Below are 25,022 nucleotides of genomic sequence, written 5' to 3'. Positions count from 1 at the left end.
AAATGTGATCCATCATTTTGGTCTGCATTTCCACAGAGACTAGAAACGGACTGCAAACACATCAAAGCCAAGTAGTGTTATCAATATAATATAATGTGGCTCACAGTTCCTTTGCCATACATCTTTTGACCATCACCTCATTTAAACCATGAGAGAAACACAGTTGCTTCTGGCTCACAGATGCCGACTCAATCTCTCGTTTTGTGAGCGTGTTTTTCCAGCCAAACTTCATTACATCTGCTGTGGGTGTCAAATTTATTGTAAACACACCACTGCTGCCTGCTCCATTGGTGCAGAAAAGCATTGAATATCGAAAGTGCTCTTAGCTTGAGAGTTATTTCTCTTCTGTGTATGGTAATTGAAGACCCTGTGCCTTAACAGTGCAGGATATGGCTGTAAAACTGGAAATTTTCATTTCTCTCTCCCTTTGTCTCTCTCTCTCTCTCTCTCCCTCCGTTGCTGTGTGTGTGTGTGTGTTTCTCTCTCCCATTCTATGTCTATCTTTCTCCCTCTCTTTCCATTGAACCTGATAGTAAGTGAACGGCTGTAATTGCATTGAACAGAATAGGATTCAATCCTGATCTTGTGTACCATTTTGTTCTCAGCTCACTCCAGCAGATAGCAGCTCCCACTCAGACTACAGCAGTGAGCCAGCACTGTATTTCTGACCTGAAGGAGACAAGATTACAGAATGGCCACCAAGCACTTGAACATTTAAGACTGGGGGCCGCCAACAAGTCCAGGAATGGGGGAGGCAGCTGCAGGTCATCTAACCTTTTACGAATGGACGGATGTCAACCACTTTGAAAACAATGTCCTCTTTTTCCAGACCGAGGCGACAAACATAGTTGATGACCATCGGTATCCCAGCAGTGAGTTTCCACTCCAGGACAGCTCGCTCACAAGATAAACATTTAATTCTTGGGTTTCCAGTCTTGATTTCTCTCGTGTGCCTCCAACGAAACCAGTTTACACAGTACCATACATGAGGTCCAAACCTTGAATCGTTTGGTTTTTGTGTGTGGGTGTGTGTGTGTATAACAGCTTTGGCTGTGAAGAACCTGGTCTGGGAACCAAGTTTGCTAACGTTCACACTCTGCGTAAAGCTGTGACCTCTATTTCTAAATCATTCCTAAACACTGCCGAATTCCAGACACTGGAATCCTACACAGACTGCAATGACAATTTCTTAATATTCCTTTCTGAGAACTGTTTCATTCCATCCTTCGTGTCCTTAGCTGTCTTTCGTTATTAGGATATTATTCCGTACCGGTGTGAGACCTCACCCCAGGTTTGTAGAATTGACCATGTTCTTGTTGCACTCCTACTTACAATGTTGTTCATTGGACCCCCGGATGTACATACTGTTAAATGGTTATAGATTGCGTCTTTTACATTGTGCCACACTTTCCACCCATAATGGTCCTGGTCACTGTGGTGACAACATGACCGTAACATTTCCTTGTCTCTTCTGATCTGGTATTTCTTCAATGCTGTAGTTGGATATCCTGGCACTTTGACTTCCTCACGGCCTCCTGGTGAGGTCGAGGTGAGCGGAGCTTTGTGTGTGTGTGCGTGCGTGTGTGTATGTGTGAGAGAAAGTTGAGAGTTTCGAACGCATCCATGGAACGAGGAGAGGAGTTTATGTCATATCAGAATTTCTTTGAGAATCTATTAGTGCCAAGTATTTGCTGGGAAGCTGGAGCTGTGGGAAGCAGTGTGCGGAATGAGCAATTGGTGCAAGGCTCATGGGCTGTAGGGAAGGTGGCTTTTTTGTGCTGTTGAATGCAGAGCAGCTTCTCATAATGAAGACACTGCAGTGCTGTGGGCTCAGAATCTACCGTTTAAGCCATTTTTGCTTCACATCGAGATGGAAGCTCCAACCCAGCCCAGAGAAAAATGCCAGTTTTCTGGTTCTTCGGAGGGTGTGACTGTAAAAGCTGTTCATCATGGATCATGAATATAGACTCAATACAGCACAAAACACATGACAGAATTGTACTCACTCCTGTTTACAGAGCATTGATCCAAACTGATTTATGTAGACCCCCATCACACTAGGTTTTCCTGAATTCAAATAAAAATGTTTTCTAAGGTTTATGCAACCTATTTGGTGTAAACAGCCATATGTGTTCAGTATTAGCATGGGGGGGGGAACCAAAGGGGTTTATCGGTAACCGATATGATCCTTAGCAGGAAGGTACCCCGGTTAATCAGCTAACCAGCTCGGAATGACTGCCGTCCTGATAGTTATTTTGAACGTGTGAAGCCAGCAATATCTTTAACCCAGTCATTGGGATTCAGCTTCAAAGGTGCAGTGAGCTAGCCCGAAGAAGCAGGATACATCGTGGGAATGCCATTCGCAAGCAATGTCTCCAGTGCAGAGCACAGAATTCCTGGAGGCTGCTTTTCCGTGGCTAGGATTGTGGATTGAGGGAGCTGGAAGAGGTACAGCTCGTGGCTCAGTGGCTGACCCGACAAGCCTTGTTGGTCACAAAACTACAAACCCTGACTAGGATTAACTCTTAATTCCTTCTGATCTGATTCTCCAGGGCACTGCAAGTGTCAACCCGACTGTCCTTTAGAAATCAGAGTTCTATTGTGCCGTCAACTGCAATTGTGGGGAGGTGTGGGGAAACCTGAGTGTTGATACTTTGGGTTGACGGGATGTCACTCTTTACAGGGTATTGTTAAAGAAATAGGACTGTTTGGGAATAGGCTTCTTTACCCTGTAACCAGGTCTGGTGCTGATTAGCAGCCTCTGGGTATTGCGGCAATGGCATAGCAGAATGCTCTTAAGTTGGGTTTAAAACAAACCAGTTCCAGAAAAGGTGGTGACGCTAAGCAACTGTCCTACTTGCTGTTATAAATGAACAGACACTTGCAGTAGATCGGAAGGAGAGAATGATGAGTCCAAGCACACGGAACCTCAGACAATCACAGCTCAAATAAATCTGACCTCAGGCATGAAGTTAAAACCAATTTGTAATGAAAGAGAAAAATGGGAATCATTTTCCAATTTGTTACCAACAAGACTACAAACCCAAACCAGGATCAATTGTTTAACCCTGCTCCTCAAAGGGATTCTGTATTCTGAACCCTTTGTTTATATTGGGAGAGCAAACCTGAGGTCAGAAGAGCATTGGAGGCAGAAGGCTGTAGCGGATTGATAGTGCTTGCATCTGGGTTTGAATCCAGCCAAGAGATATCAGGACAAATTGTCTGTCTGTGCTGTTTGAAGAGTAGAGTGAAATGAGTTTACGGCAATTTAATAGACAAGGCCCCACTACCCCTCCCAAAGTAAAGAGCTCACGACTGCAGATTTTGCGTTAGTTCATTGACCAGCAGCGTTCCAATGTTTACTGAAGCCAGATGCAATCTGGCGATCCTTCACCATCACCGCTGCGCAGCCGAATTCCACATCCTTCACTCGGAAAGATTTAAACTTGTGATGGGAGCACTCCTGTGTTTGGGGCGAATGTTAAAATGTAACAAATGGTCCAGCCTCTGGGCATGACTTTGAATCGCTCTGGACATAAATAAAATGAACCATTCAGTGCACTTAATTAGCACTTCATATCCACTCCACGTCCTACATTACAGAATAACATTAGAAAATGAATAAAGATGTCCATGAAATAGAATATTTTGACACTAAATGTGTTGCAGGTGGCGGTTTACTTGTAACCACTTGCGAAGTGAGTCTTCCCTTTTTGTGACAGAGCATTTGCATCAACTGCTGGTGAGATGGATGTTAACAGGAAAAAGGAGGGTGTGAGCTCAGAGTCTCCGAATGAGCTTACGCAGGCTTCAATTTGAAAGTGTCTGGTAGGTAGGTTGACTCAGTGCGTTGTAGAAAAGCAGATTCCAGATGAAAGAGAGAGAGGGGTGTGATTATTTTAATATGTGTATGCACTGTAGAATTTTGCACTTAGAAGAAATTAAACAGAACGGAAAACGTCTTGAGATTCGCCAGCATTTGGGCACACGGCCAAATGTATTCATGTTTCAGTAACATTTGCCTTCATTGTCAATCTTAAAATTGCACATTGTTTAAAAACCGATCTGACAGCTGTGGATAAGACAGCAGTGATTCTCTATGTAGTGATGATGCCCAATGATGATTTTTTGATAGAATTTTTCTTATTTTTGATTGTAGCTGTAATGAATGTAATGACTGTATTTCATAAGGGTTTAATATTTTCACTGAGACATGATCCAACTGATGATAAAAAGCAATCACTGGTAGTAAAACAAACTTTTGTCTTTTTTTGTGTGAACAAAACGGATGAACTGCTAAGGTGACCAACAACACTGCCACCGTATCAAGTCGTTAAGGCGTCTCAAAGCGCTTCATAGAATATATTATAAAGTGAATTGTATATTTTGTGGGCAAATCTTGGCAGCCATTGCGCACAGCAGGAATTGGGGAGGCCGATAAGCAAGGAGTTTGCAGTCAAGCCTCGATGTTATGAATGCGTAAATGAGGGTTTCAGCGGCCTGTGGTATGAGACAGTGGCGGAGCCGGGTGATGATGTGGAGGTGGGGGAAGATAGAGCGGGTCAATGTCCGTTAGGCCTTGGCTAGTCCTGATGATTGACTCAACTGATGGTTGCTTTGCTGTCACTGAAAAGCATTTACAGTATTACACTGTACAGTAAGGACAGATAGATTTAATCCTAAATAATAATCCTTGCATCTGATCTTCTACAGCTTTTACCCTTATACATCTGTTCCTGGCCATCCGTTCATCCAGCTGTTATATTAATAATCCTTGCATTTGAGCCTTTTATGTTGGGAGGACATCTCAGACTGTCCTTGCAGGATTTACTGTAACGTGTATTGACTGTATTTTATAGATGAATTACTTGTAACAGTTTTAACTTCATTTTAAAATAATAATCCTCTCATGTGGCATAGTATCTTTCACGTAAGGAGGACATCTCAAAACCCTTCATAGGATATAGTGTAAAGATTAGTGACTATATCCTTGTAGGTGATTACAGAGCCTAGGTGAAGAGTCTTGACCATAATTCTGTCGACCAGCACTATTGCATCAGTGTTGCTAGTAACCATGCCCTCCCTGGAACCATGATTGAGGCAGAATCCAGAAAAGCTTCTAAAAGGAAATTTGATGAATATCTGAAAAGGAGAAATAAAAGTGTATCTGTGTGTGTATTGGTGGGTGGGGAAGAGAGGAAAGGCAGGAGAATCCAGCCTCCTGTGCTGTAAATTTCTAGAGTTCTACATAAAATCAAAACCAGCTACAAAATGTCCCTTGTGGTGAGTGTGCTGATGTTAAGACATTCATTAATGATATTAGCTGTGCACAATTTCCAATGCACAGTGTAAGGTGCTCAGATGTTGGTTGAATTGTCCAATTAAATGATTATTCGGGCTGTGAACTGAAATATCCAGTATAAAGCTATCTGTATTCTACATCAGTGTAATCATGATAGTCAGCATGGCTAGTGGTTATATCTGAAATACAGTACAAACATAATTCACCTTTGCTCTCAGTGCATTATCACCCTCTTGTGGTTGTGTTTTCACCTGCACCTCCTAACAAACACCAGGACCAGAAACAAATTCAACTTACTGATTGTACTAAAACCCACAATTGTTTTCCTAACGTGGCTAACTCACAGGTCAATCAATTACCATCAGTTGAATAAATTTTTTCTGTTCAGTTTATGATCACGCATACACATCAGACAATGTATTATTCTATAACCCTGGTCAAGCAGTGATCATTTATATACAAAGAGCTGACAAGTCATTTGATAATTATGATAATCCAATTGGCAATTTTCAACCAAAATCTAATATAGGACAATAGAAGTGTTTTAAAATTATAAATGGTTTCGGTTAGCATAAATAGAATGTTTCCACTGGTTGGGTAGCTGTAACCAGAGAACACAACTATAAGATAACGACTAGGGAATCTAAAAGAGAATTTAGGAGAAACTACTTCACAGAGTGTAGTGAAAGTGTGAAACTCACTATCTGGAGCAGTGGCTGATTCAGATAGTATAGATGCAGTCAAGAGAAAGCTAACCTTCACATGAGGGAGAGGGGAATAAAAGGGTATAAGAGGGAGTAAAGGATGGGTGAAGGCTCCTGTGGAGTATAAACACAGGAACAAACTTTTTGGGTCGAGTGATCTGTTTACGTGCTGTACGCTCTTTGTAAATCTGTATAAGAAAATGACATCAATTTAAATTGAAATCTATGCATGAATTGCCATATATTCTGGCTCAGTTGGTGGTAGCCAACTCACCTTGAGGTCAGAAGGTTGTGGGTCCACAGCCCCACATTTGGAACCACTGTGTTGTATGTAACTACAAGGCAATGTGGCAAACACAAGCTGCCTTTCTTCTGACTGAATCCAGATACACAGTAAAAAACCGTCTCTAAACCAGCACTAATGATAACATTGGCAGGTGTACAGGTTGAAATAGTTTTATGTGGCACAAAGCAAACAAGCTCTGTAGATTATTATATATATATATTTTATTATGTAAAGCAAATATAAAATAGCATAACTACAAACAACTGGATCTTGTACATCGATTCTGATATCACGGTGTTTATTTGAAAGAGTTGAATGACCAGTGGTACAGTGTTAGAAACTGAATTACCCGTGCATTTTCATTGCTGTGAGGAAGGCAGGTTTGTTCGGACCTCATTTCCTTTCGTCAGGTGTCCCGATTCTAGTTTGAGTACATTCAGCAAAGTCTGAGAGCTTTCCAGGATCTGTGGAGCCCAAATAAACCAGTATATTAATGGATCTTATATGCTATTTAGCTTATACCAACTAGGCAATACTGCTACTTGTAAAATCTAACACAGTAAAACTTGCATAAGTCTGATCTGTATAAATCGTATAATCGTCTTAAGTCGTACATCTGCTCAAGTCCCATTCAAGAGTTTATAATCTATGCAAGTTTGACATAACTTATACTTTGCACAAGTCATATTAAGTGTATGGTCCCATACGCTAAGCATATGAGATATCTCAACAGGCCAGCGCCCAAACCTGCGTGCCAGATAACATTTTTTTTTTATTTTTTTAAATCGGTTCATTGGACTTCCCATTCAATGGCTCTCTCAAACTTCCCGTATATCAGTGCTTTGTAAAACTCCTTCCTTGTCTCAGAGCTCTGGGGAAATTTGGGAATAGCTGTAGTGTATGGTCCTTATACAACTTATGTGAGGTTTAACCATCACATCTACTGTCTAGGGTTAAATGGGTACAAAAAGGTAAAAAAACAATGTGCAAAGGAGTAAAGAGCAAGATGTCATTCAGGGGGTTCTTTTCAACAGACTCTCTGGTTTCTGCATTCTCATTGGATCACAATAACACCAGACGCAAATGTCTGGAATGACAGTATCATACATGACAATGCATATAATGTGTGGATTATTTCTGATCAACATAAATATACAGTGAGAGTAACTAGGCGGAAAAACTCCAACTAGGCTCAAGCGGTTTAAAAAATAAACAAATGTAGGACAGATAAACACCTACAGCTATTCCCAAATTTCCCCAGGGCTCTGAGACAAGGAAGGAGTTTTACAAAGCACTGATATACAGGAAGTTTGAGAGAGCCATTGAATGGGAAGTCCAATGAACTGATAAAATAAAAAAATGTTATCTGGCACGCAGGTTTGGGCGCTGGCCTGTTGAGATATCTCATATGCTTAGCGTGAAAGAGAAATGTAAATTCAGTATAATCAGATATGCCAAAGCAACAGGACAAAGTGCACAGGCTCAGGGTTATAAAACACAAGTAAAAGACAGACACTGACGTCATAATACTTTTCGAAGAGGTTATCAGGAGGAATAGTTGAGATTAGGGCACTGAATCAATGCTAAGATTAATGGAATTCTAGGAGGATAAGATCAAACAGGCTGAAGGGGATATATCTGAACCTTTATTGTGATCTGGGAGGTGTGAATGCCCATCAACAAAAAGCTATTGAACTGATGTACAGCTTGTACAATGTTCAGAGTATCCACTGATTTCAAGGAAAAAAAATGAATCAAAAGAGCACTCGGGTCAACAGTGCTATGAAAACATACAGTGTAAAAGTGAGGCCTGCATGAACCAATTCAAACACTGGCCGAGTCTCAGTGGTCTTGGTTTCCCCCCTTCTATCTTTAAATCTTATTTGGATTAAATGGCAGGAATGAAGAATGCAGCACAAAATTAATCCGGACAGCGAATGCTTAAGTGACAGCAGAGATTATGAGGCTATTGTACTCTGGGGGAAGTGGTTTCCACACGAGAAATCATTTGGTGATGCTAATTGCATAACTCACAAATACCACAGGAGAGGGACTTATAGCAGATGAGATTGTTTGTTTTGTGTTCAATTTCCAATAGAAATTTTGTTTAGTTAGATTGTAAATCAGTCAGTCCAGTGAATGAAACAACTCACAAGTAGCCCCAATAACTTCCACCCATCAAGCATGGGTGGTTCTTTGATTTACACATTATTCAATATGTACAAGCATCTTTTCATTTAATTTTTGCATTTGTAAGGTTCAATAGCCAAGTGATTTATCCACTTGGATTCTGATCAGCCGAGTTCAATTCGCCCTTGCAAGTATGCCCTATTACAAATTACTTTCTTTGGTGTACGTATAGGAAAAGCTTGAAGGGCTGGAACACAGGGAGTTGTTAGGGTTTGGGATTCAGTATCACAAGTGGCTATTGAGGCTGCTTCAACAACATAACAACAACAAGATTCCATTTATAAAGCGCCTTTCACGTCAGGAGGACGTCCCAATAGAATTGTTGAAAAGGGAACTGGAAAAAAGCGCAGGCAATACAAACAGCAGATGTGGAGAGCTAGAAAACTGGATGAACTGGATGAAGGGCGCTTTAGAAATTTAAATATAAAAATGATTTGGGGTGATTCTAAAGAAACTAGATACTGTAGACCATTTGGAGTTATTTTATCTTGTACTAAACAGTAGAAACAGAGGACACAGCCTGTGATTGAAGGGGGGGTTAATTCAGAACAAATCGGCAGAAACACTACTTCATGAGTAAGTAGTAAACATATGGATCAAGCTCCCTCGGGAGTCGGTGGAAGCTGAAAGTGCCGATTCTTTCAAGAACAAATTAGATGCATTTGTCAGAAAATAATATCTTGGGATACAATATATAGTTTGGGACACGGAACATCAAGCAACTGCCAGGATGGTGGAAGGCGAACTGGTTGGACCTTGGTCTTCTTTTGCCGAGCAAATTCTTATGTTATGCAGAATGCCAGCCAGGTAGCAGTTAACACAGACCCGATGGGCTGAATGGCCTCCTTTTATGGTTCATGTTTAAGTATACACAGTAATCAACACCTCCACAGAAACCAGCCACTCACCTTCAAGTAAGCAGACTCAGTCTCTGCAATGGTTCTGTCAAATTCATTTCGAGAAGCCATTTTGCGTGCCAAGCTCTCATTGACTTTGGCGAGTTTCTCGGTTAGAATGCGGATATCGTTCTGCAGTTTGCTTTTCTCCTCTTCTTCCTGGTTGATCTGTTGGGTCAGCAGTCCCCTCTTTGCACACAGATCCTCAATACCTGTTACAACAGTCTGCGGTTACGTTAAACAGCACTGTATCATCACCGGCTGTGCTATAACTTACTGACAGAGCTCCCCCAATCCTTTCTCAATCAGAAAGTACTATGCTTCATTGATAGGTACTGAACAGTACTGTTTTTAATGCCGTTGCTTTGGAAACAAGGCAGTGCACTGGCCATGACAGAGAAACCCAATGCAAAAATGTACCTGACCATAAATAAAAATAACCAGCTCACCTTTCAGACATTACAATGACTTGCATATGGGGTTTATTTTACACATTACAAAAGATGCTCACACCTATAAATAAACAATATTGATATTTTAGGACAGAAACGATCAAACGATCTCAGCAATTGCTAACAAATGATAGTTACTACGCTTAGAATAAACCACATGAAGTTCTTTGAGATGTCCTCCCGACTTGAAAGGTGCATTTAATGTACATGTGGGCTGGCACAGGTGGTACAGTACCTTGGTTTAACTTCTCCTCTGACAATACAGTGTTCCCCCCTGCACTACACTGGTGTATCAGCTTGGACTGTGAGCTCCCCAGCATGGAGAAGGCTCGAATCCACCACCTTTGCCCCGGAGGGGAGAGCACCACCCGCTGAGCTAGGCTGACACAAATGGAAGTGGAGTCCTGTAGCTTAGTGGTTAGAGCACTCGCCTTGCAAGCGAGACACCGGAGTTCAATTCCAGGCAGAGGGCGAAACCTTGGGCAAGTTTCCTTACTCCACACAGAGCCTAATAATAATCCCTCCAAAACCAAAAACAATAATAAATTGATCATTTTCAATCCACGACTGTTTGTGGGACACTCACTGCTGTGTGCAATTGGCTGCCATGTTTTGCCCACAAATATACAGTCAACTCACTTTACAGTCTATTCTGTGAAGCGCTTTGAGACGTCGAGAAGACGTGAAAAGCGCTATATCAAATACAAGTATTATTATTAATAAAGGCATTCCCTGTGTGCCAGCGCCTTGGGGACGTCCTCCCGAAGTGAAAGCTGTTATGTAAACGTAAGTTTGCGTGGAGTCCTGTAGCTCAGTGGTTGGAGCGCTCGCCTCGCAAGCGAGAGGGACCCGGGTTCGATTCCTGGTCGGGACGAAACGTTGGGACAAGTTTCCTTACTCCACACGCCTCTGTTTACCCAGCAGTGAGTAGGAACTGTGAAGCGCTTTGAGACGGCCAGAAGACGTGAAAAGCGCTATATCAAATGCAAGGATTATTATTGTTATAAATATTATAGATTGTTGCCCCCACCTCCCTCTGCAATCCCCTCCCTCTGCAGCCCCTCCGCTTCTCTGCCCCCCTCTCTCTCTGGCCCCTCTGCCTCCTCCCCCACTGCCCCCTCGCCCTCTGCCCCCTCACTCACTGCCCCCCTCCCCTCTCTGCCCCCTCCCCCACTGCCCCCTCGCCCTCTGCCCCCTCCCCTCTCTGCCCCCCCTCCCCCCCCCCTCCCCCCCCCTCCCTGCCCTCTGCCCCCTCCCTCTCTCTGCCCCCTCCCTCGGCCTCCCCCCCCCTCTCTCTGCCCCCTCCCTCGGTCTCTACCCCCCCCCCCCTCCCTCGGTCTCTACCCCCCCCCCCTCCCTCGGTCTCTACCCCTCCCCCCCCTCGCTCTCTCCCCCCTCCCTCTCTGCCCCCCCCCCCCCCCCCCCACAAACAAAATCGAGCCCCTTCCTCACATTTGACCAACTCGTTGTTGTAGGACTGCAGCGTGGCTCCCTGCTGGGTCATCTCCCGCCGGAATATGTCCTCCCTCTGCTCTCAACTCGGTCGGTCGGTCCCTCTCGGGCTGACACCCGCCCCCGTCTCTCCGGTAACGGACGAACAAACCGCTCAAAGTGCTGGCCCTTCCGTCATCACCCCGCGACGGCTTGGGCAGCCCGGTGCGCGTCATTTACTCTGCGACCGGCTGCTGCCATGGCAACAGACCCCCCCTCTCTTTCCCACCCCCCCCGCACGGCTTTGTCCAGAGGGACGATTGCGCTTTATATCATGAGCCGGGTCACTTGGGTTTGAACCCGGGGAAGAGGGGAGGGGGGAAGAGAAGAGCGGAGGCGATGTGAGTGATAAGGCCGATGGCTGAACGGGTTGTAAGGGGCATTCGGGCGATTAACGCTTAACGGACTCGCTCGTTGGCGACGGTGACGGAAGCGCGCGTGCGCAGTGCCCTCTGCCGGGCGCTCGGGCAGGGGAAGTGCGCATGCGCAGTGCCCTCTGCCGGGCGCTCGGGCAGGGGAAGTGCGCATGCGTCCCGGGCGGCCGTTGGCGTGAGGGATGGCGGCGGTTGGAAAGTCGGTTGAGCTGCAGCTGTCCGCGGCCTGGAGCCGCCTCAGCACCGGCCTCGTGCCCGCAGCGGCCCTCGGACTGGTGAGGGTGGTGTTAATTACCAACTTATGTTGCACGTATTTCAGCGGCTTTCATCTCTGCCCCCCCCCCATCCTCCCCCCTCCACTCCCCCCTCCCTCACCCCCCACTCCCTCCTCCCTCACCCTCCACACTCCCCCCACTCCCTCCTCCCTCACCCCCCACACTCCCCCTCCACTCCCCCCTCCCTCACCCCCCACACCTCCCCTCCCTCACCCCCACACCCCCCCTGTCTTCCCCCTCCACTCCCCCCTCCCTCACCCCCCACACACCCCCCCATCCTCCCCCTCCACTCCCCCTCCCTCACCCCCCACACACCCCCCCATCCTCCCCCTCCACTCCCCCCCTCCCTCACCCCCCACACTCCTCCCCTCCCTCACCCCCCACTCCCCCCCCACACCACCATCCCCCTGGAGCTTCACCCCGCAGTCCCTCTGCCTCACCCCTTCCCTCGCCTCCTTCAAGACCCGTCTTAACACCCTCCTCTTCGACCGCGTCGTTCGGTCACCTTCCTCCCCCCGCCCGCCCGTCACCCCTCCTGATCCCAACCACCAGCTCGGGTGCGCGTTTGTCATCTGTTGCTGTTAATGTTGTTTTCTAGAGGAATGGAAGCCTTGTGCCCGAGCCGGGGGAGAGGGGCGAAGGTAATAGGAGGGAGGCGGCGCCCGAAAGCACAAAAATACTTTTTTTTTAAACTTATGTTTTAATAATAATAATAATCCCTGCAATTTGATATAGCGCCTTATCACGTCGTTGAGGCATCTCAAAGCACTGCACAGGATATACAGTGAAGTCAATTGACTGTGTATTTTGTGGGAGAAACCTGAAAGCTCAGTTCGCCAGACAACCCGGGTTCCTCGCTGCATAAGCAGCAGAACCATCCAGAATGCTGTAGCCTGTGCCCTCTCCTGCACTAGGCTCAACGAATATCACCTCATCTGAGGGAAAGGGCAGGTGTGTATAGGGTTGAGGGTGTGGAGGGATATTGCAGGTGTGGGAATTTAGTCGTGAAGAGGTTTTGAATGATGGGGAGCAAATAATAATAATAATAATAGTAAGTGTTGTAACAATATTTTAATGTATTGTAATTATTTCAATTTCAGGAAGCTCCTGGTTTGGAAAGCAGTGATGAATTTCCAGAGGATGAGATGCGTGCTGCCCTGGAAGTTTTGCAGCGTTACAATTTGCACTTGGTGGTGGTGGAATGGTTCATGGAGGTTTTGCAGATTGACCTTCAGAGGAAGATTGCACCAGAATTCTGGGACTTCCTCACACAAAGAGAGAACATGGTGACAGAACAACAACGTTCAAAACTCCTGTATGATGCCTTCTGCATGGTGGATAAGCGGCTGGCATCGTATCTGTGCAGTCTTAAGCACTTGGAGATATGGGAAGAAGCAGGGTTAATAAACAGTGTAGGGCCTGGAACATTGAAAGATAAAGTCTACAACATGTTTAAAGCTGTGTTGTTCTTCTCCACTACCCAGTCCTTTCAAGAGATTATTTATGAATTCTATACACGTGCGTTTAGTATTTATGTACACCGAGACAAGAATCTGCGGAGTGGAGACAGCATGAGTGAAGAGGAAGATGAAAGTGCTGTGGATGATACGGAAGTGCTACACTGCATGGGTTGCAATTCAGAGAAAGACCAGTGCTGGTGTGTCACTGCAGTGGAGCAGTTTACCCAAGTCAATAATGTATTGTAAGTGTCATGTTTATTTTTTCTGTGATTCTCTTGCCTTTTGCCCTCTTTTATAGCATTCTACATTATTACTCCCGGAAAGCGTCTGCCAATCGACTAATCGGGTTCCTACTTACTGCTGGGTAGACAGGCATGTGGAGTAAGGAAACTTGCCTAAGTTTCATCTCTATCTTGCAAATTCTTAAACTCACTTACTCTGCCCCATCTCTCTTTCCTCACACTCATTCTATCCTGTTTCACACTGTATATCTTGTGTGTCTTCCATGTATCTTCCGTGTGTGTGACACTCACTCTCTTCTATGTTTTAGCTTTTTTATCTCCCTCTTTACTCATCCTTGTTTCCCTTCTCTCCCACTTCCTCTCGTTCTTACATTTGTTCTCTCTCCTCCCTTACCCTTCTTTCTCGCACATCTTTTCTCTTCTATTTCACTCAAAATTAATAATAATAATAATCCTTGAATTTTATATAGCGCTTTTCACGTCTTCTAGATATCTCAAAGCGCTTTACAGAATTGGCTGTGATATTGATGATCTGGCACTAGATGGCACTCACACATTTATTAATCACAACTTGATATTATAGGTATAATACTTGTTAAAGTATTTATTTATGACAAACTCTTCTGTACTTATCTCCTGAAAATTGGACGTGGGAATTGAAATGAACTATTGTAGTAGTTTCAGAATCTTCGATCTTGTTGAGCCTTCTGGGGGTGGGGTTCCAAGGCTACCATGAAAGTTGATTCATCGATTAGTATAATTTTGAGTTTCTCAATGTCTGGAAGTGGATACTCTTGAATTATTACCCAGCTAACTTTTTTTTATACTGGTTATTTATTTTCACTTTCATATATCAGATGTTTTAAAGATGTCTGGAATTAAGAACATTTCATAAAACCTCATGATTCAGAAACTATTTTCTTTACTTTGTCCAATCGTAAAGCTGTCCCACATAGGACAGTGCCTACAGTTCAATGAAATCCAAAAGCAGTAATTGTACTTAATGTTTGTTGGCTGTTATCAGACACTCGTTGAACTTATTGGAGAGAATTAGTGCTGACGCCATCACCACCATTTTACATAAAATGATAGAAGAGCATGTTGGCAGACTGTGTCGTGGAGAGTATGAAAACTCATTCCTCTCCCAGCTTGAGGAGGTAAGCATACTTTCTTTATTCTGCTAAACAGCTAGATATTTCATAGCTAATATAGTTAATGGTTGGTGTTTTTAAAAAATAGTTGATTTACTTGCAGCTGAATAAGGCAGTTAACTATTATGTGTATATGTAAGCTTTCCATTTGTGCATAAATAGCAAGTATTTACAGATGTTGGAGCCATGTTCTTGCGTCTTTACTTTTCTAGATGATGTAGTGATAATAATAATAATCCTTGCATTTGGTATAGCATCTTATCACGTCGTCAAGATGGCTCAAAGCGCTTCACGGAATATACTGTAAAGTATATTGACTGTGTATTTTTTGGGTGAAAAATAAGATGTGTTAATAAGACCAAAGAGAATAAGCAATTGGGGTCAAGAAAATGAATGTTTTTGAGTTGGTAGCTCAAGTGTCCTTTTTTTGATCAGTGGTTGGAGTCGAAGGTCATTTGCTGGCTGAGCATGGTGTTCTTGCAAAAACCTAGCAAAGCAGCAGCTTCCCCGACAAGCAACACGTTACAGCGTTGGAGAATACACCTACAGTTCTTCCTCTATCAGGTCTATGCTAATATGAGGATTGATGAACTTTTCAGCATTATTCGTGGTATGTATCTTGGGCCCATCAAACCTGCGCTGGCCCTTAAAGATCTATCCAATTAGTCCTGTTCCCCGCACTATCCCCATAACTTTTCACGTTTTTCCTTTTCAAGTATGTATTCAATTCCCTTTTTAAAGTTATTATTGAAACTGTTTCTGCCATCCTTTCAGGCGGTGCATTCAAGATTGTAACAAAACAGGAAAAGGTTAATTCCCCCCGCCCTCACTGAGTTGAGACTTGATGTGCAGTGTATTTTTTAGTTGTAAAAACTTATTTTCTCTTTGTGCAATCAGTCTACAAATTCTTACACCAATGCAAGCAGGCTGGCAGTTGCTTATAATTGTAATACCATTTATATGTAATTGAGTTCTGATGATCTGATTTCATAAATTTTTAAGAACTCAATTTTATCCCTGAATGCTGCTAATTTCAAGCATTTCAAGACACCACACCACATGAAAGATGCTATATAAAAGCAAGTTATTGTATTTTTTCTTGTATTTTACTTTGAACCACAGACTTCCCAGAATCTAAGGCAGCTTTGCAAGATCTGAAAATATGCCTTGAAAGGACCAACCAAAGGCAACAGCTGCTAACCTCATTGAAAACTGCCCTAGAAACCAGGCTTCTCCACCCAGGTATGTACTTGATTGAGTTCAGCCTCAAGGTTGTTAACGTTTCCTGTATCTTCTATTTGCTGGATAAGAAAAGGTGAGTTTTTGAGTAGCAGATTTTGGTAGTTAAAATTAACAAATGACCACCCAAATCAAATATTTGTTGTGGTCTTAATGTGTTGGTATCCAACATGTTATGCAACAACAGCAGCAACAAAATTAAATTTATATCATATCTTTCATATCGCAAGGTGCTGGAAATGACAATAATGATTCTCCTTTTCATGTTTTGTTTACCTGAATCATTCCTGCATAATTTTAGAAATATGTGAGTTTTATTTTTTAAAAACTAGCATTTTGGTTGTATAAAGTTCAGAAATAGACTGATTTATTGAGCTGAATTCTACAATTGAATAAGTGAGGATCAAACACAAGCTTGCTGTATACCCATCAGTGATCTGAACTGTTTGTTAGTAGAAGCCATTAATGCATTTAGAGTAGAAGTGTGGAGATTCTCTGAATATTTACACAATGCTTTTATGTATTCATGTTTTTTGAGCAACCCAAAGCACGTTGGTTTCATGCTGTATGATTACTGTTCTAGTACAGTGCTGTGATCAATAAGATATAAATAAGATATAAAGAGAGTAAACATTGGCTTAAACATTTTGGACAGTTAACAATGTAGCATTTGTTTTCAGGAGTGAACACGTCTGATGTAATAACACTGTATATCTCTGCAATCAAGGCTTTGCGTGAGTTGGACCCATCCATGGTTATTTTGGAAGTGGTTTGTGAGCCAGTCCGCAAGTATTTAAGGTATTCAAACATACATCTCTTCGACTTTAAATGGAAAAACAAAGTCTGATTAGACTGAATGAATCCTGACTTGTCACAGCAGTTTAGAATGCAAACATCCAGTAAATTCTGGTTTATAGAAATAAACTGTTTAACGGAGCTTGGCCAATAATTAGGCAATGGCAAGAGTTAACTGTTTGGGGAATGTATATGAAGAAGGGCTTCTTTAAATATCTTTTGAGGCTCAGATGGGAGATAAAAGACCACTTCTGAGATTTTTTTTGCATTGCTCAGACCTTGGAAGATTTTACTGGGCAAGAAACTCAGCAAAACTTAACCCTGTTGCTAAAGCTATTAAGATATTCAATGTAGAAGATATTTATTTTGTTTATTTGTGAAAGAATGATGTTGGAGTTTCCGCCTGGCTCGGGGTCACTGTCAAGTGCTCTGCAATGCTACCCCAAGTGAAGGGAGCTATATAAATGAAAGTTGTTGTATTTGTTGTTGTTGAAATTACACTTTATGGGTCTGCAATTTCAAAAAAATTAGTATCTAGCAGTTTATGAATTACTTCAGTTCAGGTTATGACCCCTCAGATTTTATTATGATCTGCATAGAACGTTTAAGTGGCCTATTTATCATGGGGAATTAAGTGTTACTTTGTTACTGTGAAAAGACTCCCCTCTTTTACAGATTTCACCTAGTTTTAAAATGTCTTAGTTTTGAGTGAATGTTGTTGCAAGACTTATCGGACCTGATATTGATTAAAATATCCTTATTTGGTTTAATGTCAGAAGTTGACGTTCATGCTGAATGATTCTGTCAACAAAGATAATGATGAAAAAGCTTATATGTCGTGATCAATTGAGCTACTTCCATTTTTTGTGCTATTTTACTAGCATAAATGCACAGATTATTATAAATTTCGGGAATGGATGAAGAAGACCACTGGAATATAGGGCTTGAGGTCTAGATTCTCTGCTGGAGGAAAGCAGACTTCTTCATGCATATCCCAAGCCACTATAAGGAATAAATAAGTTAGACTGGGTGCACTCAATCAATTGGTTGTGGAGCAGTATCCTATTTTCATTTTCTCCTTAGTTATTCCTAAATGTCTTTATTGTGCAATTTTGTTTCTGTCTGGATTTTTTTTTTAAAAAAGCTATTAGATTCCAGAAGCAACCTTGGGGAGGACAAATTTCCAGGGCTATGAGCAGAGAGCAGGGGAGTGGGATTGAGTTGGATAGCTCTTTTCAAAGAGCTGGCACAGACACGAAGGTCCGAATGGCCTCTTTCTGTGCTGTATAATTCTCTGATTCTATCTATATCACTGAGTGACCTGAATAAGTTTATCTTGTTTCTACTGTGTACTTTTTTGTTACTGGAATGTGTCTGGTTTTAAAGTATTGACTTTTACTTGTTTATTTTACCCACATAGAACACGTGATGATACTGTGAGACAGATCGTGGCAGGTTTGACTGACGATTCAGAAGGGTCCAGTGATCTGGCAAATGAGCTATCCAAAGCAGATCCATCACTTTGGAGCATGGACATGACAGTGATGATGACATGTCTGATCCAGAGGATTGGGTTCCAGACCCAGTAGATGCAGATCCAGGTAATATTGAAATGTCAAGAAGTGGGAATTTGGTAGCTGGCTTTTGAAGGATCAAAAATAATCATAATGAACAATGCTGGATTGTTCTCAGTAATGGAATCCTGGCATGATTTACCTACACATTCATTCCTTCCTCCTCAACTGGTGGATGGATGGCTACCAATTAAGTGTTTCAATTGTTGCTTGGCTGACAAAACTTGCCCAGCATAAGATAGTGGTCAAAATTGAGACTTGCTAAGATCTTCTGTGTTTATTGTGGCACACCATGTGAGTCATTGGTTGACTAGAAGCAAATTTTTAACAACTTGTGAAATAGATAATACTTAAGAGGTCAACCGAAAGCTCTCAGTATGTTCTCTATTTTCGTAAATTTTATTGACTGGAATTACCACTACAGTACTACAGTATTCTTTATTGTTGAGGATTCTTTAAAGTTATTTATCCTTAACTTATTTTCAGGTAATTCAGGTTCTAAACGAAGATCTTCTGACATTATCACCCTTCTTGTCAGTATTTATGGCAGCAAAGAATTGTTTATCAATGAGTACCGCACTCTGTTGGCAGACCGAATCCTCCAACATTTCAACTACAACACATGCAGGTACGCTGTACTTGCATTGTCACATGTTCAACCAGAACAACCACAGGAAAATTTAAAATGTCTATTTATGCTGTGTGTGTCTTGGTGGCATTACTGTTTCAGCATTTTTCACATCTCTGAAATTATACATTCAGATAACTGGGCTGCCTGATACCTCATTAGGGCAGATCTGTCATGCTATGAATTTATTAGTATTTAGTTGTCGATGACATTTTAGCTGATGTTAATAATGGGCACTGTAAGTATTTAAAGCTGGCTGTCTTCTGTTTTGAGCGTTTTGTGCCAACAATTCTCGATATTTTTGAGAATTGCATTGGTCTCTGTCTGAGAGATGCTGTACCAAAAATATTGCATATTTTGGTATGCAAAATGGTCAAAATGATCAACTTTTTAAGCTCCTTGTGATGCAGCAATCATAACATGGCATTTTCTTCACTGCAGGGAGATTCGAAATCTGGAGCTACTGAAGCTGCGCTTTGGAGAGGCACAGATGCATCTCTGTGAGGTGATGTTAAAGGTGAGTTGAAAGGATTGAGAGAGTAAGTTGTTTAATGTATATATTTGAAAGGGAACAATTTGTGCCAGTGAACACATTTCAATCCTTTTTTACACCTTACCAAATCACTTTGGAAACAACAAACACAACTGCAGTCCCTTCCTATGGTCATCCTGTGATCAGTAGTCATGCATTGTGTTGACCAACGTAGTTTTGCCTTTTGTGTCCAATAACCCTCGGTTTTACACGATAGGATGTGGCAGACTCGCGACGGATAAACAGCCATATTCACGAGGAGGACCAAGACCCTTCATTGCATTTGAATGCCATGATCCTGTCTGGTGAATTCTGGCCATCTCTGAAAGAAGAGAAACTGGAGCTCCCTACTGAAGTAAAGGAATCAATGGATGCTTACGCCAAGAAGTATGAGAAATTAAAAGTAAGTACCCCGTCTTTTCAAATTGAGTATCTTGTACTCTTGGTAATAATCCTTACAATTTAAATAAAAAGTCACTCAATCCACGATTGTTTGTGGGACACTGCTGTGCGTAATTAGCTGCCACGTTTCACCCACAAAACACAACAATCACTACACTTTACAGTGTATTCTGTGAAGCGTTTTGAGACATCTCAAAGATGTGATAAGGTGCTATATCAAATGCGATGATTATTATTATTCATTATTATGCATCATTTATTGTATTGGTGTATAATATAAACTGTGATCTGGAGTGCTAATCCTTGACTGCTTTTGACTGCATTGGTTCTCTCTTCTCTCCCCCCAAAAAACATATTGAGAGTTCCACAATTTTGCTACCCTCCTAAATTTGCTTTTTGATACCCTAGTCACTATCTTATATTTGTGTACTTTGGTTATGTACTCTCCAACCAGTGGAAACAGCCTATTTTTGTTAACTTTATTGAGCCGTTTAGAGCTGTAATTTTAATTTTTATTTCGCCCAAAAATACGCAGACACTCCAATTTACAGTGGATCCTGTGAATCGTTTTGAGACATCTTGACAACGTAATAAGGTGCCATATCAAATGCAAGGATTATTATTATTATTGTTAATTTCAGGCAATGAGGTCACTGAACTGGAAACCTCACCTCGGAAACGCAGACCTGGAAATTGAGTTGGCAGATCGAACCTTATCTGTGACCGTCTCCCCAGTACATGCTGCCATCATTATGCATTTCCAGGAGAAGAGTAGGTATTATTTTGTTCGTGTATTGTGAATGTTGTCCTTGATCGTTTTCAGTGAGTTTCCTTTTTGTTACGTTACACAGGAAAGAGTTCTTAATCAGCTATGTATTTGTAATTGAAACCTTTGCAAGCTTGTTCTGCTCGATCGCATCTAGATGAGTTTTCTTCTACTTTCTCTAATTTATTTCTCAAGTTCCTTGAGACCAAAAAAACAAGTTTCCTCCCTTCCCTCTTTCAAGGTACGTCTCAAAATGTACCTCTTTGGGCGTGCTTTCAGTCATCTTTCAATGGGCTTTGGGACTTCCTCCCGATGTGAAAGGTGCTATAAAAATGTAAATTACTATTGTAAAAGTTACAAACCAGGGAAGATAGTTTACCTGTGAATTGCATGTTGGGTCAGAGTGGTAGTGATGAATTCAGGAGAAGGTGGGGAAAATTAAGGATGAAATCTGGGAAGAAATATTGTAGGCATATTATGGAAATTCTGGTAGAGTTGATGGATGAATGATTCAATTTCCTTGAAAATACTGATAAGATTTTTGATTGCCAAAATGTTATTGTTAAGGTAAAGGAAAAACTGTCCAAAACTCTTCTTTAACTAGCAAAATCTTCCAACAAAACTTGATTGGAATTGAAGAAATATTTTTGAATGGAATTCTGACTCACTGAAGTGAAGTCAAATTGATTTTGAGTGCTGGCAAGTGTTACATTCAAGCTTTGGCCTGACTTTAGATAACTTCTTGACTTCTGTATCTGTAGATACATGGACTCTGGATGATCTCAGTGATGTACTTAAAGTTCCTGTCATTGCCCTGAGGAGGAAAATTGCCCTCTGGCAGCAGCAGGGTGTTCTGAAAGAGGACCCCACTGACACGTTTACCGTGATTGAGCAGGAACAGAGAGATCGGCAGGAAAAAATGGTTCTGATTGACAGTGATGAGGAGGGAGACTCAGCCATGGCTTCCCAGGCTGATCAGAAAGAGGAGGAATTACAGGTACTTATTTCAACACTCAACAAAACTAGAACAATAAAACTCAGCTCCTGTTATCCCTGGTAAATTAGGTCTCCTTGGAGTTGAACTCTAGGGTGACATGTTAGGTTAGGCAAAGGAATCTAGTCAACCCTCTGTGTCTGTGTTGGTAGACTGGTTTCTGAGCCAGGCAGTTCTGCATCATTCAGGGCATAGCTGTTGACAGACCAGTTAGCCTAGCTTATTATTAGGTCGGTCACTGGGGGCAGGGATTCTTCCCACTCAGCTCCTGTTAACCCTGTGAACTAAAGCCCTAACAAGTAGGATGATACTAGCTGGACAAGTAGCAACGGTGTGGATTCCAGAAAGAGTCTTTTCAATATAGGAATGTAGAGGTGGGATGCATGGAACTCTGGTTTTGATACTCATGAGCGTGGTGTTGTTTTTCCGCATGTGTCAGATACCCAACTGACCAAAATAAAAAATACACACATTAGTATTCTACAGAATACAATCAATACCGTGTATTGGTATTTTGATTTTAATACTGCATTTTATGATTAATTATCTTTGCAATCTATTATAACTGTTCATTTATATTTTATTAATCATGACAATTATAACAAGTTTCTTTTTTGTTCTATGATTGCTTTTAGCGAACTGAGGCTATTCCACCTAAAGATTTTTTTTTCCGAGGTCTTAAAATAATGGCAACTAATCTGTTCTTCACAGCTTTTTTGGACCTACATTCAGGGAATGCTAACCAACCTCGAGAGCCTGGCACTGGAACGTATTCATACCATGCTCAAGATGTTTGTGATGACTGGGCCGGTGATGGCAGAGATTGATATGAAAGAGCTCCAGATATTTTTACAGAGGAAAGTACAGGACCAGCAACTAGTTTACTCTGGGGGAGTTTACCGACTTCCAAAGTCCAGCAGCTGAAGATTGTTAATGCTAGTTTGCTGCCGAAACAAAGGTAAGCTGTTATATTTGTTCCTGAATAATAATAATAATCCTTCCGTTTGATATAGTGCCTTATCATGTCGTTGAGACCTCTCAAAGCTCTTCACAGAATATATTGTAAAGTATATTAGAAATGATTCTAAAAGTCTGTCTGATTGAATGAAGTACATAAGGCACTGAAGCAGTTCACATTGGACTATGGTTGCTTCTCATTGCTTATGGTTCTGAATTTGTTTTTTTTTGGCAATTGTTAGTTTGTTTGAAATGTTTTCCAGCATGATTCCTGTTTTTAAAAGATACCTTAGGAGATGCACGTAAATGTATTTACCGCTCTACATTTTAGTATGCAATATGTATTTCCCCAAAAAGTGCTGAGTTTTCATTTAACGTTTTTCTTTACAGGATTGGCTATGTTTGACCTGGCAAGCTCCACCCTTCTCTGTTGTTCGACTGTGAATGTTGATAGAATCAGCAGTGAAAACAAAACTCTTTACAGGGGCAGAATTTCACAGGTCACCCTCTCGGAAATATATCGGAATTGCTGTACAGTATTTAGTGGTAGAATAGTTTATTTCTGGTTTAAAGTAAGATAAAATGTATGTTTAATGCATAGGTTCTGACTATTGTAGAGAAAGATGCTGATATTTGAAGATAAAAAAAAACACAAGATACTGCAAATGCTGGAAATTTCACAGGTCATCTTGTGTTCCCAGCGACTTCTGTTTTTGTTTTTTGGTATTTGATGGTGACTCCCTTAACTTTCCTGCAAGAATGAGTGGGAAGCTATTATTTTAATATTCAACTACAAATGTTAAGAGATTTGGCTCAACAGAGCTATTTATGTGTTAAATCTTTTTAATATGTCAATTAAAACTTCCAAAGATTGATCAAATTTCTTGAAGGTTTTATGTATCAAGAATGTTATGGTGTTAGTTTTATTTTAAATGTTTTAGTTTTGTTGCAATAAAAGCTGTTGCTGGTTAGTTGGGAAAGGTCTTTGTGACAACTATCGTTTGGGGAGTTACGTTTTCAAATTTATGAGGGAATTTGACAGAGTGAATAAGGAGAAACAATTTCCACTTTCCACGTCTGGGTAAGTAACCCGAGGGCACCGATTTAAAATAGTTGTTTAAAAAAAACAGAGGACATGAGGAGAAATGTTTTCACACAGCAAGTTGTTCGGATCTGGAAGCGTTGCCTGAAAGTGTGGTGGAAGCCGATTTGATAACAACTTTTAAGAGAGATGTAGATAATTATTTGGGGAGGACAAGATTGCAGGGCTATGGGGAGAGAACGGTGGAATGGGATTGATTTGGGTAGCTCTTTTCAAAGAGGAGGCATAGACACAATTGGCTGAATGGCCTTCTTCTGTGTTATATGATTCTATAAACACCCATCAATTTGAATGAAGAAAACATCTCTGAAACGTTTCCCAGCATTATTATTGCCTTGTGATCAGCCAGAAGGATACATGGTTTCTTCTTGCAAATTGAATGTTGTTAGCTTTTTTTCTTACAATTTAATATAGTTAACGCTACTGTCAAGAGAGCATTCTATATAGTAGTTCTATCCAATGCCATTGTTTAATAGCATTCACTCACCTGAGAAAACGCAGTAACAAGGGAAAGGCTATTGAACTTGTATTGTGGCAGTCTGTGAGCTCAGTAGTGATGTCATAGTGTAAGAGTGTTTTGTCAGATGCAAAAATACAGGTTAGTGATGTCGTATTATTGTGGAGTCATAATGTCCCAAAGATGTTGATGCAAAAACAGACCTATATAATCCATACCAATTTTATCAACTGGGGAGGTTGGGGGGGGGGGGCCGGACTCAAGAACACTTTAGGGCCACGGAAGCTGTACTGTCAACATGGAGGCATTTGTTTTTTATTTTACCTTCTCTTCCATTCTAATCACATTGCCTTCAGGTAGGAAGAATCTGCTCACTGTCTATGTTTAATTGAGCGTAAACCTTACGCACACAGATTTGCTTTTCTGTGGAATGTCAGCTGGCAGCAGTACAAACCCAACACAAGATATTTATAAGTTAATACAAAATATAGACTTCCTCTGGCAGAAAAACAATTTGTCATAGTGATCAATCTTTATAATTCGATTGTATTGTTTGAACATTTTTTTCTCTTTCGTACCTGTGTTTGAAACCTGTGCAGGTTGTTTAAAAGAACACTGCCTTCTGTCCTGGCTGGAAAGATTCCAAATAAAATGGATGTGGTTGGTAAGAAGCTCTCATTTGTTGAGGTCCTAAAGTGCTTTGGTGTGGAAATTGGAATGACACACTGGCACGATGTACTGTAGAATAAATTG

At 41.6% G+C, this 25,022-nt stretch overlaps 3 protein-coding genes across 3 annotated transcripts in view; 2 read left to right on the top strand and 1 right to left on the bottom strand.

Moving 5' to 3' along the window:
* Nucleotides 1-4,254, top strand: part of tprn (taperin) — a 35,521-nt gene extending 31,267 nt beyond the window's left edge. Inside the window, 1 exon segment of the mRNA XM_007900365.2 lies at nt 606-4,254. Coding sequence (XP_007898556.2) covers nt 606-668 — 63 coding nt within the window. The 3' untranslated portion in view covers nt 669-4,254.
* Nucleotides 4,255-6,560: 2,306 nt separating this feature from the next.
* ssna1 (Sjogren syndrome nuclear autoantigen 1) lies at nt 6,561-11,554 on the bottom strand. The gene is made up of 3 exons (XM_007900199.2): nt 11,283-11,554; nt 9,391-9,590; nt 6,561-6,756 (listed from the first exon to the last, which is right to left on the bottom strand). The coding sequence occupies exons 1-3, from the start codon at nt 11,332-11,334 to the stop codon at nt 6,652-6,654; spliced, it is 357 nt and encodes a 118-aa protein (XP_007898390.1). The 5' UTR covers nt 11,335-11,554; the 3' UTR covers nt 6,561-6,651.
* Nucleotides 11,555-11,840: 286 nt separating this feature from the next.
* anapc2 (anaphase promoting complex subunit 2) lies at nt 11,841-23,690 on the top strand. Its single transcript, XM_007900200.2, is given in 15 exon segments — nt 11,841-11,970; nt 13,071-13,672; nt 14,697-14,829; nt 15,259-15,433; nt 15,946-16,065; nt 16,743-16,860; nt 18,278-18,372; nt 18,375-18,458; nt 18,918-19,059; nt 19,501-19,576; nt 19,809-19,994; nt 20,635-20,764; nt 21,521-21,756; nt 22,465-22,711; nt 23,101-23,690. Coding segments are annotated over 14 exon segments (2,403 nt in total). The 5' UTR covers nt 11,841-11,877; the 3' UTR covers nt 22,678-22,711; nt 23,101-23,690.
* The last annotated feature ends 1,332 nt before the right edge of the window (nt 23,691-25,022 follow it).

Source organism: Callorhinchus milii, unplaced genomic scaffold (genome assembly GCF_018977255.1).
Source record: "Callorhinchus milii isolate IMCB2004 unplaced genomic scaffold, IMCB_Cmil_1.0 Scaffold8, whole genome shotgun sequence".
Lineage (NCBI taxonomy): Eukaryota > Metazoa > Chordata > Chondrichthyes > Chimaeriformes > Callorhinchidae > Callorhinchus > Callorhinchus milii.
This window is presented reverse-complemented; position numbering and strand designations above follow the sequence as displayed.